This window comes from Falco rusticolus, chromosome 11 (genome assembly GCF_015220075.1).
Source record: "Falco rusticolus isolate bFalRus1 chromosome 11, bFalRus1.pri, whole genome shotgun sequence".
NCBI lineage: Eukaryota > Metazoa > Chordata > Aves > Falconiformes > Falconidae > Falco > Falco rusticolus.
The window spans coordinates 20,371,832-20,389,494 of NC_051197.1; the positions used below are offsets into that span (position 1 = coordinate 20,371,832).

Genomic DNA, 17,663 nt, shown 5'->3' on the forward strand with positions numbered 1-17,663 from the left:
GAAAAATCATTGACCATTGAGAAGTGATATACTTTCTTGGTAAGACAGTGTCCAAATCTGCACTGAATCTATAAATGTGTCATACTTTATACAGGCCTGTAACAGAGATTAATGCTCACAGCTTATTACTGGCTTTTGATAGACATTACGCATTTCAGTAATCAACCATTTTAGGATGATAATAGATTTGAGGTGTTTGACTTATGTCCTATGTTTTAGAGGCACTGTGACAGTCTCTAAAACGGTTAAAAATCTTGACACATGTATTGCTAAGCTGATGTTTCTGCTTCAGTTTAGTAAGGCAGTTCACGCCCCTCAGACAGCTAATGTGTCAGGCTGTCTGTACCTCCAGGAGTGAAATCATTTAAAAATTATCTTTCTGACCATAACAGTTGGGGCCATTATATTTTTCACTGAAATCTGAGCACAAAGAGTGTAATACCACCACAGAGGAAGGAGTCTGTAGCCAATCAGAATCTAGGCATTTTTGAATACCTGGAAATTCAAAATACAATTTTTGTAAGTCCCATAAAATTTGCGGTTTTGTTTGTTTCTTTATGGAGTATTTTATTGTTGTAGATACGAAATTCAAAGGTATGACTTTCCTGTTAGCAAAGAATCCCACGGTGAGTATTACAGTTTTGAAGGTACCATTGTGTTTACAATGACCCAGGACTCAATCCTAAACCACTTCTTCTCCCTCTGCTACCATGCTGCTGCTCTGTGACTTTACTATATGTCTTCCAGAGGACTTGTGAGACCAAATTTATACTGGTACAGCATTTGTGACCTTTGGATGAAAGGTGCTTATGACATCTAAGTGCAATGTATTATTAAATCTTCACATCTTGTTGCAAACCTCTCCAGAACAGTGCTCCAGTCAAGCCTTTGCTATATGTGCCCATGCACCTTACCTATAGTTAATACCCAGACTAGTTTGCTTTAAGAAGAATAAGTCCTAACATATGAGTGCTATTAACTGGCTAATTCTGGGGAATCTCAGCCTGCTTTGATTTACCTGTGCCCTTGCCAGAAAAATAGAGCAAAACCAACTGAAAGTGAAGAAGGCAGAAAAGTGTGAAAATTAGTCTTGAAGTAGTTCTTGGTTTCGTATTTTTGTTATTAACCTGCACTATTAATATACTGCCCAGTTGAGTATGGCTTTAACAGGGCACTGCACAGGGTATCGTATCTAATTTCTAAAGTGACGGGCTGAGGAAGCATGCTTGCAAGTATGGAGCAAGCTGAGGAGCTGATCTACCTCATATGATAGCTTAGTGTTTTATTCTACTCTTTACCAGTAATAAAAATACGTTGTGTCTGAATAAGAATATGTCGTATATGAAAACTTTTCCTTTTCAACTGAGCGTGCATGCCTGCTATTTCTCTACCATTAAGAACATGCCTTTTGCACTCACTGTTAAGACAATCAAAAGCCAGAGTTTTTTAAGGTTTAGGTCTGGTGGTCCATAAGCTTTAAGTCTGGGATGATCTCAGCAACATTTTGAAATATAAATACAACTAAGAATGAAAATCAGTGCAGGGCAAATTGTGTCTGAGCTAAAATAATAATAGTGTCTAGAGGTATGTAAACAGAGTCTCTACAGCTTTTAGGACCATGTTTGTGCAGAGGCATATTTTGCTCAGCAGTGCATGTCTTTAATCGGTGGGAGCTGCATTGCCTCAGGTAGGGTTGGAGCTGTGAGATATCTTGTGCCTCTGAATAGCCTGTTCATCCTGAGGAGCACTTGTATGTGTCAGTGGCCTTGATCCCTTCTCACTCACCCCAGCCAGTTCCTGTGCCTCGAGGCCAAGGCTTAACTCTGCCTGCCCTCGACTACCCTGACACTCCAATCCCTTTCAAAACCTGCACCAGGAGAGCAGCAATAGAGTATTTTGATTACTTATCACAGGACGATGACTTCTACTTCACACACTGTGTGCCTATAATGGTTGTAAATTATCAGTTTTGCCCTTGTAAAATCATATTTTACATCTGCGAAGTCACCATGTTAGACAGCAAGCACAATATTGGACTGATATCTGAACTAAAAGAAAAGTAAAGAACTGTAGACATGTAAATTTGGCATAAAGACTATTGCTATGGTCCAAGCCTTGAAAGGTCAACATAGCACTAGATCGCATCTCATACCGCTGACTGTATTTGTTTAAAAGTTGCTGCTGTTCATGGAGGGAGCTGAGAGGATATCTGCTGTTTATCCTCAAAATGCAGGTATCTTTGTGGGGTTCTGATACTGCAAAAGGTTAATGAGACATTATGTCACACATGGCCAGAAATTCTCTGAAGTTTGCAAGCAGACGGTTAGTAATGCAGTGTGACAGGCTGCTCTTGTTCTCCAGCTACGTCAGCATTCCTAAAGGACAGCAGACTACACAGAAGATTACTCTCAAAATCATAAAGTATGTTAGTTTTGGGGATGGCAAACTGAAGTTTTTTTAAAGAAATAATATCCATTCTGGAAACATAATGAATTTAAGAACAGGATTATTTATGACTTCCAACTCTAATCTGTTACTTTTCTATTCAGCACCCATTTTCAGATTTCCAGAGTGAGTTGATGTGCCTTTTAACACAGAACGTTTTTGAATCTGTTTATGCTACATAAGAAAGAAAACGGTATCTGCTTTGTATGGTCAATAGAGCAAATTACAATTTTCAAATGGAAGATATCATTTAATCTAGAGAGGAATATTTGTGACCTCAGAAACATTTGATTTTTTCTATTATTTCCAAATGACAAAGACAAGAAGAGTTAGATCTGACAAGGAAAAGTACTGAAGTACCCCTGTTCTGTTGTCTCTATTTCACCGCAAGTGAGATTTTTGTTTGCTGTAGCAGGTCAGCTTTAAATTACAGCTAACATAGCATGAAATTCTCGTGGAGCATGAGGAACAGAAAAAAACCTCAAAACATTAGCTCATGGATTGCTTTCTGGTGCTTTTTTAGCTTTGTAGCCTAAGGCACAGCAGAAGTCACTAGTTCTACTTGTGATAGTGAAGCCTCATTTTAAGATTACTCAGACATTCATGCTCATGACACCACTTCTCCATGCTCACCAGATCAGCCATGCAAGACCAGAGCTGCAGGGGTATGCATTTATCTGAAAATCTTGTTTGGAGGGTGGGAGTAAATTTACCAGTCTGAGCTTGAGCAAGAGTTTGGGAAGGGGCGAGCAAGAGCCTGGGAAGGGGCTTTGGTATTTTGTCATGAATTCATGTAAAGCACTGGGTACAGCGCTGGGAGACTTTTAGATGTAGAAAATCTTGACAACAGCTGCAGTTAAGGACCCAGGCTCTGGAGGCTGCATGTTGGCTGCGAGTGGGAGAACACTGCTGGTGCCCGCAGCATGGGCTGCTCTGCGCTTTCAGTGCCCATGAAGGCAGGGCACCGCATCTACGCTGGCTTCATGGGTGGTGGAGAAAGCCTGCAGCCTAGTTCAGGAGTTCTGGTGTTCTGAGCGGCAGTGATACAGAAAGGTTTTTAGGTGCAGCTATTTGGGGCAAATTGTCTTCACATGGTCTCACAAGGTATTTGTAGCTTTTACTTTAATTCTCTAAGCAGTGCCAGCTGTGCGGAATGTATTTCTTCGGTGACTGAAAAAACTGTAATACCAACTGAACGCTGTAGTTGGTCCTGGCAATCAGGATTTTTTTTCTGATATTACCTAAAACTATTCCTGTCTGCCTTCTAGCATACCCACAACTTCCACTTTTTGTGGCTGTCTCTTTTTCTAAAACTCAAACCCATATTCCAATTATAAGCTATTATTAAAGAACTCTGTCGTACAGGGTATATGCCATCTGGATTGAATTTGCCTCCTATGCATACGCATTGAATCTCACACTACTGCATGCTACAGGAATCACAGTTCTGTGAAATTGATATGCTAAAAAGTATTTCAGCTGAGTAGATCTGAAAAAATAATTTTATTTAGAATATTTAATACAGAACGATGTTTAAGTGATCCCAGTTAAACTGCTGCTAGACAGATAGGTGGGACAAGTAGGTACAGTGAAGCAACTAAAAACCAGAATGCCAAAATGTATCACCTCAGCTGCATTTTCCTAAGGGTGTTTATGACACCTAAATCCTGAAGTGAGGAGCATGTGGGGATAGCATGAGAAAATAATAAGAAAGAGTGGAGGAGACGCTATGTTGTTTGATATCCACCCTATTTTTGAGTGTAGGAACTGCGTGAAGGTGGTTGGCACCACTGTAGGTTCACACAGACAGGTGCAGAAGCTGACTAGAAGGCTGCTTCTATAAGCCTCATAGGTAAGAGAGAAAGTGGCTACTCAGATGGGCATATATGTATTTTGTCTTCTAATTTCTGATTTTCTCAATTAAAAAGAGACTATGTCTCTCCAGGCTGCTTTAAACTCAAATGCCTTGTCCCAAAAATCATTTTAGATTGCCCTTGGATTTGGGTCAGCTGCAGTTCACTCACACTCCAATAGCTAGTCTACTGCCACAGCAGTCAGCCTCTTTAAATGATACTATAGATCCAACTCCTTGCATTACTCAAAGCAATGCCTCAACAGTGGTCATCTTTAAGGCCATGATGTTCCAGCATTGCCCAATGAATAAATTGTCTTTTCATTGTTTTCTTTCTAACCTCTGTACAGGCTATTTACCTTGTTGTCACATCCATGCTTTTACGTCGCTTCCCTGTAAAGCTTTTAACCAGAAATGACTCCATGGACTGTGTTAGTTGGAAAAATTTGGAAATGGATTCCCACCCTGGAAAAAACAGTCCAGACTCCAAAACCCATACTATTCTGAACTGGAAAATATAGTGCAAACCTGCCATTTTCTGTGAAAAGTCTTAGTGTACAAAAAATATGTATTACTCCATGGGAATATAATTAACAGAAATATTTCCAACAAGCTGCACTCCATGGACTTTCTTACTTATACTTTTAAAAATGAAGAAGCTGTTTTCAAGTCAGCAGTGTCTATGAAACTGCCTGTCCAGTGATGAAAGATTACTTTTTATTGTTAAAAATATTGTAATAATGTAGTTTAATAACTTTGTGATTATGATAAAAGGTTTTAAAAAGATCTTTATTCCTTCTTGTAAGAGAAGTAGGGGTTGATCACCTCTATAGTTAACCATGTCATTTCTGCCTTTACAAACATCCTATACTCTGCCAAGGAAATACTGCTTTCAATTTTAGGATTGGTTTATTGCTTTCAAAGTTTTCATATCGATTAAGAGATTTCATTTTCAAAGATTCTCACTCCGGAGGAACGCCCCTTTGACGATTCCCTCACAGAAAGAGCTGTCTACTTTGAAGATTTTTCCTTTTTTAAAAAAACAGTCACTTTTCTGGGGTGTCCTCTTTGAACACATTTTTCTATAACACTTAAAAGGTTTCCATGTTGAATATCTTCTGTCACCATGGACAGCATCTACCTGAAAATGTTTTTCCCTGTGATATTCTTTTTGATAATCTATACAATCTTGTAGGACTCCCTAAAATAATCCCTATTTAAAAAGCCCAGGAACATAATGCTGTTCCTACATAAGGTGCAAAAGGGTTTGGAAGAACTTCTGTGGGATGGGATGCTATGAGAGCACAGTTTTGGAAAAACTGTACAAAAATAATTCCATTTTCTAACATCAAAGAGTAAAGTGGAAAGGTGAGATCATCCGTCACTTACATGACCTTTTAAAAATTACTGTGAGACACTTTTTACTCCTTTTAAATTATTTGAGTTCAGAGTTCAAGTTCTGGTATTCCTGAAATCAATAGCAGAAGTCCCATTTCAGTCCAGCTGTGCAAAGAACATTCTTTGAAATTGCTGTGAGTTTTCTTTCTTTGAGAATGTATTGCTTTAATTTACTATGTTATTGGGGATTTTGGAGCCTTTTCCTTGCTGGTGTTGAGTTTTTAAAAAATGTATGGTTTTTTCCATTTCTTTTTTGCACCTTTTTAGTAATCATAATTATCATGTCTGTAAGAGTAAGCAACCTCAGACCTTGTACAAGACCGGGCTCACTGTGAGTGTTACATAAAGTCTTCTGTCTGATGTTGGTCTGTGAGTTGGACAGAGGGTGAGTCAAACTACATCTAAGCAGCCCCTTAAGCTTACATCTAAGCCTAGTTGTGGGATATTTACTCAAGCTGTGGCTTAAACCTCTGGCCTGAGCTCACTCCTGTCTGCAGGGTGCAGAGCTGGAAGGGCTCTCAGACTGCAAATAAGCAGCTGAAGGCAGGAGGGTTGCCGTCTTGGGGCTCTCCTCTGATAAAAATGACTGAGTCCATCTGGATAGCTTCAGTGAAAGTCAAACCAGACGACTTTAAATCGCCTGCAGCAATGGGTTTGCTTGATTTTGCACTGGGACAGAAGAAAAGTCTCCTCCACTGCCAAAGCAGGCAAATTGGGTGAGGAGGTTAATCATCACCACCTCTCACCTACCTGTGAGACATTATGCTGGACCAGGTGCTGATTTGCACAAAGCAACAGCTTGCCAGAAGGTCAGTGGGCTACATGCTTGAGCTCAGTTAAATTAGCCATAGCCTTATATAAGAGTACTATTAGCTGAAATTCAGGCATCTACACTTCAGCTCAAAAATAAAAATCATCTTGAAGTCCCTAAATTTATACTTTGTCAAACCCTCAAATGGAGAATCTTTGTTACCAGCAATACTGATTGGAAAAAGCTATTGTAATAATGAGAGAGTCTCTAAGAATTAAAGCCAGTCTTTTCTCATTGTGGGTCTTTATGTAACCCAGACATAAAAATAAACATTAAATAATGATTTTAAAAGTATTGTGCTTGGTGACTTTTTAATGGGTTGTATGGCTGTCTGGTAGGTGGGACAGCTGTGCTCTCTGCAAGGTAAAGATCTAGGCTGGTAAAAGCACACATCATTGAGAGAGCAGCCCTCATCCGTACTGGTCAGCCTTATTACAGTCAGGTGAAAACTAGGTTCTCACAACTAGTTAAATCACTTCACTAACATACTCGGAGAGCAATCACAGCTTTAGTGTTGGAATACTTCACCTGTGCCTTGCACAGTGCCAGGCCAGCACTTAGACACCCGTTTGTGGCAACAGAAGAATCTATACACTTTTTTTAGATCAAGAAGCAGAGAACTTCCTGCCCTTTGTCTTATAGCCTCAACAGACATCTTTGCATTGAGAAAAAAAATTATTCATTTCACTTCTTTTCCATGACAGAATACAGCACTCTCTTCCCAGAGCTGCAGCCCTGGCTGTACACGACCCACAACATGATCACTCCACTACCAACCAGCTGAGGCAAAAAACAAGAAAACTCTATAGTATGAAACATGTTTGCAATCACCACTGCCATATAATGTTTGTAATAAAAAGTAAAACTGATCTCCAGCCCTGAAGAAAGTAAATGTACGCGTATTTAATCATAGTGGTAGAAAAAGGTGAATTTGCTCTAGAAAATAAATTTTCAAGTGACTACAGTACAAGCAAGAGAGGGAAAGTGGGCAGGCAAATAATAATCTAGTTGTCGAGAATGGACCTTTGGACCCATACAAATGTTTACTGAAGTACAGTATGAGATATGTCACGTGTTTTGGTGTTTGAGATGGTAGAGAGCAGCAACACTCCCAGCCTGCCCAAGATAAGCAGCCTTTCCAGCAAGGATGCTAGAAATAAAATCCCGGAGAGCAGCCTGTGGGATTCAGACCAGCAAGACAAGTTCTGACCTGAACTTGAGAGACATTTATTTTGAGCATTGTGTTTGTAAGAGCTACTCGATAGCTTCAAAACATAGTTCAATAAAACAAAGAAAATCGACATAGACTGCTGGGAAGAAATGTTGATTAAGGATATTGTTTACAGGAGCACAAAAAGATGAATAGTTACTAATAAACATTGGGACTTAGCTCAAAGGCATCTGGGGAATTTATGAAGTTGATAAGAACTGGCTTAAGATAGAATAATGTGGTTTAATACAACAAGGACTGGTAAACTGAATGATCAACCTTTTCCATAATATCCAGAGGATCTGTGGTACGAAGCCACACTATTCAATGACACTACTGTTAATATTATGAGGAAACTAAAGAGACAGGGCTGTTTAGTTTGGTGATAGGGACAAATGAAGAGTTGTTACTGTGTAAGTGCATCTAATAGCAAAAAGTATCCTATTCCTTGAAGCAGTCACTAAGTTTGAGTTTTAGCATGGTCTGATAGAAATAACATGATATAATTTCAAAAAAAGAATGCGTTGACATTCTCTGCCCAAAGCTCTTGAGAGAAATTAAGCTGACAGAGGATTACGTTCTTTGATATTTTAATAACTTATTAATTATTAGTTATTAATACTAATTTAAAATATATTAAATGAAGGGCAAGAAAAAATGGTCTATTTTTTACAGTGGAGGTAGGTCACTGGTGGTGTACCACAGAGACCTGCGCTGCTCAGCATGTTCTTAAATGATCTGGAAAAAAAGAGTGATTATTGAGGCGACCAAGTTTGCTGATGATGCTGAATTATTCATGGTAATAAAAACAAAAGCTGACCATGAAGAATTGAGGAAAGCTCTCATGATACTGTGTGACTGAATGATAAAATGGCAAGTTAAATTCTGTGCTGAAAAATGGAAGTAATATGCAAGGGGGAAAACAAGCCAAACTATATAAGCAAAATCCTGGAATCTAAATGAATGACTTGCACACAACAAAGTGCTTGAGTGGTGGGGGGTTCTGTGAAAACATCAGCTTGCAGCTTAGCAGCATTCAAACATGCAAATGAGATTGGTATTATCAGGAAAAAAATAATACAGGACCAGAAATAAACTAGAAAGCATTTATTATGCACCTATATAAAGCTATTTGATTTGTAACTTGGATAATGAGAACCATTCCAGTCTTCTAGCATAGGATTAGGAACAGTGTAGAAAAAGGCAAAACAAATTATTGAAAATATGGAATTACTTCTAATAGAGGAGACATTAAATTTACTAGGACTCATATAACTGAAGATAATATGAGGAAGGTATATGCATTCATGAAAGGCATGGTTAGGTAAAGGGAAAATTGTCCATCTATTTTTTTTAAGAAAAGAACTGATGAATATTGAAGGCAATTATCAGGCAGTGAGCTTGAAATGAAAAAAATATTTTTCACACAATGATTTCTTAAATTCTGTAACTTGTCGCCCTAGAATGCAGCTGATGTCAAAAAGTGCTCAGGCAAATTCTTGGACAAGATATTCTCTGAGAGTGTGGATGCTATTTTTTTCCCCAGCAACTCCAGGGACTCAATTTGGGACAATGTACTGCAGAAAATATCTCTGTGTGCTTCCTAATTCCTACAATCTTTCACTAACCATACACCACTAACTACTCATACTGCTGCTGAACTACACAGACTATTATTTATTAGCTGTTTTTGAAATAAAAAGGAAACAACCAATCAAAATGAAACATCTAAATGTATCAATGATCAAAGGAAAATATTTTGGAAAATTATTGCAGCCATAAGATTACTAGCATTTGTAAAGTACAGAACTTTTGCACAGCTAACAATACTATTATACTTAAATGCTGGTTAGAATAAAATGGATATAAGCCCTTATGTTTTGTAATACAACAACTGAATGCGGAGGGTTTTGCTAGAGGTGTTTTACTGAATGGTTCAGTTACTGGACGTTTTAGCCTCTTTCTGCAATATCTGATGCAGGACTTCAGTAGAAAGTTGACAGGTCCTAAGGACAAGGCAAGGTTTTTTTTCTGAACTTCTAAAATATGAGAAAGGCAAAGCAAAGACATACTCTAGCAACAGAGAAAATAGATGACCAAATCACTGTTTGTGCTATCACAACGTCCAAAATATGGTAGACATTTTACAAGACATCCAAAAGCATACTAAAAATAATCCTATAGTATAAAAGGCAAAGCTACATGAAGAGGAAAGTGGAATACCATACTGAACAAACAAATGAGCAATAGGATGCTATGGCATTTTATTAGTAACCCGCTGATTGCTGGTATTTTTTCCCTTCTAAAATAAATGCTGTAGGTAAAATCCTGATTCATGTGTTATCACTTTTATTGATGGTTTTAGGGGGACCAGAGTTTTGCTCTGTGAAGTCACCCCCATTATTTCAACAAGATTTGCAAGCTCTGTTCCAGTGTCTTTTCTGCTATAAACACTCAACACACGCTTCTCAGTCTCCCTTATATGGAATAGCATCTAACTCAGAGGACAGACCGAATGAGTTACTGTCTCACTTACTGAGCTCACTTAATCAGATGGATTCTGGTAGGTGTCATGAAAGAAGGAGGAAACAGGAATATTATAAAAAAGAAACAGAGGATGAAGATGGCATTACTATAAAGGCAAAGGAGGTAAGCAAGGCAGGCAGTGAGACAGAGAAGTCAGACGGAAAGACAAATTTTCTACCAATTGCTAAGAAGTAGGAAGATCACTACTTCTACAAATACAAAACCAGACAAAAAGTAGTTAGATTTATAAGGGGGGGACAAAAGACAAAAATATCCCCAATACAATGTGGCAACAAACAGGAGTGAAGGTAGTGGCAAATGAGAAACCAACTATAACCTCAACTTCCAACGGTGCAAAGCCTACTAAATATGCCAGAATCCACAGGAATAGTGTGTGTGTGTATATTTATATATAGAGCAAATATATCAAAATGCACAGGATTTACAGTGATGGTTATAAGCAATTCCAGATCTCTGAAGTCCTTGGTGATACTTTGAAGTATATACTTCTTTAACATATGTGAACAGTAAAGAATGCTACAACTAGATAATTAAAAAAAACCAACAACATAACAATGTTGAAAGCAAAAAAAGTAAAGAACAGCATTTGGCATGATGAACTTTCTATACAATCTAAGCAAGTGAAATGCTTAAGAAGGATTTTGTTAAGAATGAGAATAATAAATCATTTAGTCTAGTGGTCAGTGAAGGGTGCCAAAGACAGCTGCTGAAAGAGAAGGTTGTTGCAGATACCCAAATGATATTGGCATTTAGGAAGGGCAATATTAGTTATTTTCCACCTAGTAAATTGATTACTGCAGAGAACCAGAGTGACTTTTCCAGGACAGAACAACAAAAATGTCACAGAGAATGAGAGTTTGCATTAACTCTTAACTGTTAGGTTAGTTACTGGGCTGCTCATGGGGTCAGTTAAGAGGGGAGGGAGACAAAGGTAGTAAAGCATAATGAAAATTTTCTGGTTATGGAGTTTTTTGGCTCTTAAATTTTCTATCAGGCGTCATCACAATAGTTTCAGTGACAGACTCCAGGGGATTTGTGCTAACCTGAGAAAATTAAAGTGCAATCAAGTAATGGGCTACCTCCTTGTTTTGACATATTCTTGAAACCAGTATTGCCAGATCAAAAGACAGAAAATACAGATGTTTCTAATACTTTTTAATATCCTTCTGGGTTTGGGATCTTTTAGCAATATTTGGACCACATTTTCAAATTTTCCTCCATAGATGTTAAGATTTTTTGCCTGACTTTCTGTTTTGAGGTAATCCAGGTTTGCCCCATGGACAGCACTTTCTAGAAACCGTTAAGATTCGTGATGAAATGTGGAGACCTGGCAAGAGATAATGGGAGAAAAAGTGTATTTCCTGATGGCCATGCAGAGCAAACGGTTTGTATCCCGGAGTGGTAGTTTACAGAGAACCACAGCTACAGCAATTTACATGAAGAAGCAGCTTAACTCACTGCAATACTTAATTTGTATATTCATTTTAGGTATTTTTTGAAATAGTGTTAGTAGTCAGCTATGTAGTCAACAGGTTGTTTCCTTATAAACGTGTAGCCGAAGGCACCGGACGATGAGGACGGGGCTCCCTGTCACAGCTGGGCCCCCCGAGGGGACAGGGTGCCGTGCGGGTGCTCGGGCCTGGCGCGGCGTCACTGAACGTCCCCCCCCGGCGGGAAGGAACAGGCTCCCAGCGCTAGGAAGTGCTGGAACTAAGTGCGGAAAGTCTCTCCCTGCAACGACTGCGGTCCAGCGGGTCAGTCGAGGCCCTGGGCGGGGCGGCAGAGGCTGCCGATGGTCTGAGGAGCCCGCGGAGCGGGCCTACCGCCGCCGTCCCCAGCGGCCTCGGCCGCTCTCCCCGGGCAGCGCCAGCAGCCCAGCCCCCCTGAGGCGAGCTCTCTCCCTCGCCCCCCAACAGCGCAGCAGCAGCAGCAGCGCCCTGGGGCAGGCGGGGCGGGAGCCCCCTCCCGGCACGCGGCGGATCCCGGGGAGGGGGAAGCGCGCGAGGTAGCCCGCGCTCGCGCCCCGCTTCCCGCCCCAGGCGGGGCAGGCTCGCGCCGCCTCACGCGCCAGCTCGGCCCGGGCGGCTGATGGCACAAACTTCAGCGGCGCCGAGGGCGCATGCCCGCGCGGCTGGCGCATGCTCGGTGGCGGCGGGGGACGCGGAGCGGAGTCCGGCGCTCGGCAACGTTCGGCGGTTTTCGTGCAGGCCGGGCCGCCATTTTCTCATCGCCTCCCCGTACGCGTTGCCTGCGCGGCTGTCTATCCCGTTTGTCCGCGCTTTGTCCTGCTCGGCGATGGACGGGTGAGTAACGACCGGGTGGAGGGGGCGAAGGCATTGCCGCGTTGTGCCGCCGGCCGGCGGTGGGACCTGTCCCGGCGCCGGGGGCTCGCTCCCCGCCGCGGCTGGCTGTCGGCGGGCGGGCGTCTCCGAGGGTGTGGGGAGCGGCCGCTGCCCCGGCGGCGGTGGGGAAGGGGGACTTCAGCCGCGGGACAGCTGAAGCCTGAAGCCCGCTGCGGGGTGGAGGGGGAGAGGGGGCTTAGGCTGTCCGTAACGAGGGCCCCTCGGTAGGGTCTTCCGTTTAAATTGCCGAGGGCTTTGGGCTGCCCCCTGCCTACTTAATGTAGTGCCCGAGGCGCCGGGTCTCGCTGTAAAGAGGGAGCGCGATCTACCCTTGTCCGTCCCCTCCAGATCCTCTTGCTCTCTCCTTCTCCCCCGTCTTTGCCCCATTCTCCCCCCCCCCCCCCCCCCCCCCCCCCCCAGACCCGTCCTAGCCGTGGGGCGAGGAGGGGCGCTCTGTAGGGCTCGGGCTTGTTTTGGAGCTGGCTGGAGGGGAGGAGCAATACCAGCAGGAGCCAGATGTCGAGCTCTTTTGTTTTCAGAAACTGCCTAATAAGCCCTCTGACTTCCCCCCCCCCCCCCCCCCCCACTCCCCAGGTAGAAAGATGCCATTGTGTATGCTGGAGACTGGCAGTGAAGGCCAAAGAAGGGAAGGTTTTGAAGGAGTCGGCCACAGGGGACGGCGAGGGCCCTCGGTCCTGGCCCGGAGCTGGGTGGGCAGCCACTATCCACAAGGCCTTCCTTTTGTTGGGTCTGAAAAACGAGGGTGGTGGTTGTAGCCTTGGTCAGTGTAAATACAACATCTTTCAGCTTCCAGATTTACTGTGAAGTTTTTACCTCTGCTTCAAGCAGAGCAGCAATCTCTTCGGAATGCTTTAAGCATATAACCTTTCAGCTGTGAGAGTTTTAAAGGGGTTTTATGGTCAGTTGTGTTATAACGTTAGAAGTTACAAACCTTGTTTGAGAAGTCTTGTCATTAATGAGTATTACGTTGTGGAATGCTTTCACATACTCACATTTTGCTTTCATTTTTTATTTTGGTGTGGACTTAGGCTTCTTTCGGGATTGTGTTACACATGGCGTCATGATATCACAGTCTCTAAGAAAAAGATGTACCGTGACATACCTGTTGCAGACTTTTGTATAGGTGTACCTGATTAAATTTTATATGGGTGTACCAGCCAATGTGATCTTTTTTTCAAGCTAATTTCAAAAATGAGTTCATTGCTTTCTGCTCCAAGAAGGTCTGTAGGGTAGGCTGTGCAGCTGAACTAGCTGTCTAGTTACTAGGAAGTTGTAGAAAAGTTCTGTACTTACTTCAGATTGTTTTTTATTTTCACCCTATGATGTAATGTAGTCCAGAACCCCCAGTTTCCTAAATACATTTCCTGGCAGTGCTGCTTTAGAGTAATGTTTGCTTGAAACTTCAGACTCTTTTGGGGAAGCCTATAAACTGGGGGAGCTCAGTGGCTTTTGTAGGTTTCTTTTGTACTCCTCTGTGTCCTGCTGTGTTCTTTGAATGTATTTTCTTGATTGGGGAAGTTGTTAGCTATTTCGATTCCTCATTATTTTGGCATTGCAATACATGGAAAAGTTGGTTTTATGAGGATAAATTGGTTGACTTTTGCTCTTGTTTTTTTCTTCTTTTACAGCGTTGTCACTGATGTTGCTGTTGGTGTGAAGGTAGGATGTACACTTAGCAAATAAGGGGGCACGTTGTTGATGCAAGATGAACTACTTTGAGCATCAGTAATTGCAGGTTGTAAGATTTTTAACTAGTCATTGTCAGCTGATATTTAGTCAGCAGTATATGCTTTATTAACCAAAATCTCTAGAGGTAAATTGCAGGCTCTACAGAAAAGACACTCCTAGGCACTGAACTTGTAAACAGTGGTTCTAGATTAATGTAGTGGTGCCAACTTCTTACTTTAAAGCTTAATTTTGCAGATTTTTTCAAAATAACACCTTTCTTCTTGTTGCATGTTGACTGTAAAACACATTTTCTTTTTCCTTCCGTGCCCCCCACCCCCCTTTTTTTCAAAACAGTTACCTCTGAAGTTAAAAAAGAAGTGACTGTAATAGGGTGCAAAAATTATGGGAGGTAGAATTTATGTAGACAGAGAAGTGGGTGTTTGCTTTGCTTTACTTTTTATTTCTCAAGTTCAGTTACAAATTTATCATGTTTGTTATAACAAGGAAAGAGCTTCCATAGAGTTGTTAATTTACTATTTATTTCACCTTTGTAGTCAAATCTATTGCAGGAATTAGATCAGTACTTCGTAGAAGCAGACTGAGAAATAATGAGAATGCAAAGATATATGGGACAAAAGAACTTCAGGTTATGTTAATGAATGTTTCAGAGTTTTGTATACCTGATAAAATTTATATATGAATGCATGCAACCAATTCTTTTTTAGTGGTAGAAATGTGGAAGTTTTCTAGTGCACACAGTTAAGTCTTCACGTTTGTCTAGGGACTGTGTAGCTACCTTTTCACCTGAAGCTGATCTATGTTAACTGCCTCGTAAGCCAGGTTTTGTCTAGTAAAGCTCTTTGGCTCAGATTGGTCCTGCTGGATTTGGACTAGTTCTTACATAATACGACTAGCCTACAGATAAAGCAGCTATTCTGTCAGGTGTACCTGTATTGTGTTTCTGAGAAAGCTGACTTCTAGAAGGAACTGTTAGACATCAGTTATATAGATTCTGGACCCATCTGGCTCCACATGTTTGTGCAGTATTGGAGACAAGCTAAAATCACTCAGAATCAAGAGGAACGTGTAGTTATTAAAGTACTTCTGTGGGAGCTAATCCCAATCAGAAATATGAACTGGCATGATTGTTTCTCTGTTGCCTGGAAGGACAAAATATTAATTGATTAAAACTTTAGGAATGTATTTAATAGTTTGGAAGAATACCTAAGGAAGTTCAAGTCTTTCAGAAGTAAACTGCCTGATGTGAGTAACTTTGGGGCAAAACAATTTATAAGTCACCCTCAATCATGTCTGGCGATGAAGCAATTCCAGGTAGACCATGTATTGCTTGAACCTTAAATTCTGGCGTTCTCACTTCAGGAGAAGTAAATAGATTCAGTATCCCTTTCATTCTTAACTATGAGTGACTTAAAATCTTACGAGAATTTGAGCATTCATGAAAAATGTTGTAAGCGTGTCATGCAATTTTGGAACTGTATTTTCAGAGACTAGCCAGGTGATGAAATAAAGACACTTCAGATGATATAACTACTTCTTTCTGTTCATTGTAGAACTTATGTTATGAATACAAGAAAGAAGGTAAGACAGGTGTATCGGAGGTAGCGATTAAAATAAATACAAGGAAAGGCACAGAAGTGTCAAAAAGGTGTGCTCTTTGCCTTGTGAAACTGGACTTAATCTCTGTTTTTTAAATGGAAACAATTAATTTGTGCATGGAAGTAATGGGAATAAATAAAAAGCATGATAGTTTTCTGAAGAAAGCTGTTAAATATGGGAGTAAACTGGATTGTATATTGGAGCTTTTGTAATTATCTCAAGAGTACTAATAAGAATGGAAAATTTATTTGCTCACCAATTGAGATACACAGTTTGGGTAGCAGTCTAATGTTGGCTTCTGTCATGTTTTGTGGAAGGCTACATGAAACATTTGACCTTTATGTTCTCTGGTGACTGTTCATTGCTCTTGATGACCTCATGTTTTAAAGTTGAGGAATGCTTTACCTATAGGTGATATAGAAAGAACTGGGAACATTCATCTGGCCTTTCCATGGCTGCAGTCTTTTCTTTGGAGTTCTTTGGGAATGTGTAGTGAGGAAGTTTTGAGTCCAAGGAGTTGCATCAGCAGTTTTAATGCTCTTCTGACACTACCTGTATTGTGACTGAATAACTGTTGGAGGTGGGCAGGGATTTACTTGTGTGAAATCAACTTATCCAGGGTATTTGTTTGACCTGATGCTTTCTTGAGATTTTGCACCTACTGTATATATGCTGATCAGTTATACAGCATATTTGTGATATATTCAACGATACTTGGAGAGGGTGATTAGGATATATGACGGGGTTCCTGACATTTGACCCTTCTGTTTCTAAAATGTGCTTTTATTTTATCATCATCAGTCATGTCAATACAAACTTGAAAATTAACGTTAATTATTGTTTGGCTGGTTTCTCTCTTGAACAGAAAAGTGAACACGTTAATTGTATTTTTAAACCCATTCTTAAAAGAGTAATAGTAGATGTTAACTGCTGTTGTCTGGGAATTGTCTTTGAATCAAAAAAGGGCTTTTGAGCTATGGGGACTGCATGTGGGCAAGGCAAGTTTGAAGTAAAAGGAATACTTGCTTATAATGTTTTATTAACAGTTTTATAGTCTCAGAGTTACCTGGTAATGAGGCTGCTAAATTTGAAGCTATTACCTTTCATTTGTGCTGTACACTTTGATTTGATTTAAAACATTATTGTTCTTTCAAACTGTTGAATGTTCAGTCTTGATTTTATTTACTTGTTGAGCCACCAGATAATACCAAAAGCAGAGGAAAACACAAAACTGAAAATGAAGGCAGAAGAAATGACAAATACTATCTGAAAACTTGGTTTATGTAGAGTAAATGTGGGGATTTGTGCAACTCAAAATACGCAGTAGGAGCACGCTTCCCAGCTCAAATCTGTCAGAGGAGCAGTGTGCTTTAATTTCTAAAAGCATTAGAATATGTCAAAACCTAGTCATCTTGTAAATACATATGAAATAATTCATACTGGATTTGGTCTGTAATGTCTTGTTTTGCTTACCTAGAATTCATGAAGGCAAGGAAATGTCACTCTGCACACAGTTCACCCCTTATGTTACAATTTACAAAATAATACAAAAAGAATGAGCTTTAGCTTTTTGTTTGGTGTTACTTTTAGAATTCCTGTTGTATACAAGAAGTTTGTATAAAGTATTTTTGAATAGAACAGAGCTAAGGATTACAGGAATGATAACATATTACATACTTTGATTTTCTAAATTTTCTGTTTCTTAAATAAATTGTATAAATTTAAAATTTATAATTTATTCATGCAAAGTTC

The 17,663-nt window shown here is 40.4% G+C and overlaps 1 protein-coding gene across 9 annotated transcripts in view; it reads left to right on the forward strand.

Moving 5' to 3' along the window:
- The first annotated feature begins 12,383 nt into the window (after nucleotides 1–12,383).
- PTBP2 (polypyrimidine tract binding protein 2) overlaps nucleotides 12,384–17,663 on the forward strand; it is a 52,998-nt gene continuing 47,718 nt past the window's right edge. For 3 of the 9 annotated variants that reach the window (XM_037403656.1, XM_037403657.1, XM_037403659.1), the window contains exons 1-2: nucleotides 12,387–12,566; nucleotides 14,255–14,285. In XM_037403656.1, the coding sequence (XP_037259553.1) occupies nucleotides 12,559–12,566; nucleotides 14,255–14,285 (39 nt within the window). In that variant the 5' untranslated portion in view covers nucleotides 12,387–12,558. Of the gene's footprint in view, nucleotides 12,567–14,254; nucleotides 14,286–17,663 lie in introns of all 9 variants that reach the window. The other 6 variants (XM_037403660.1, XM_037403661.1, XM_037403662.1 and 3 more) reach the window with 4 other exon arrangements.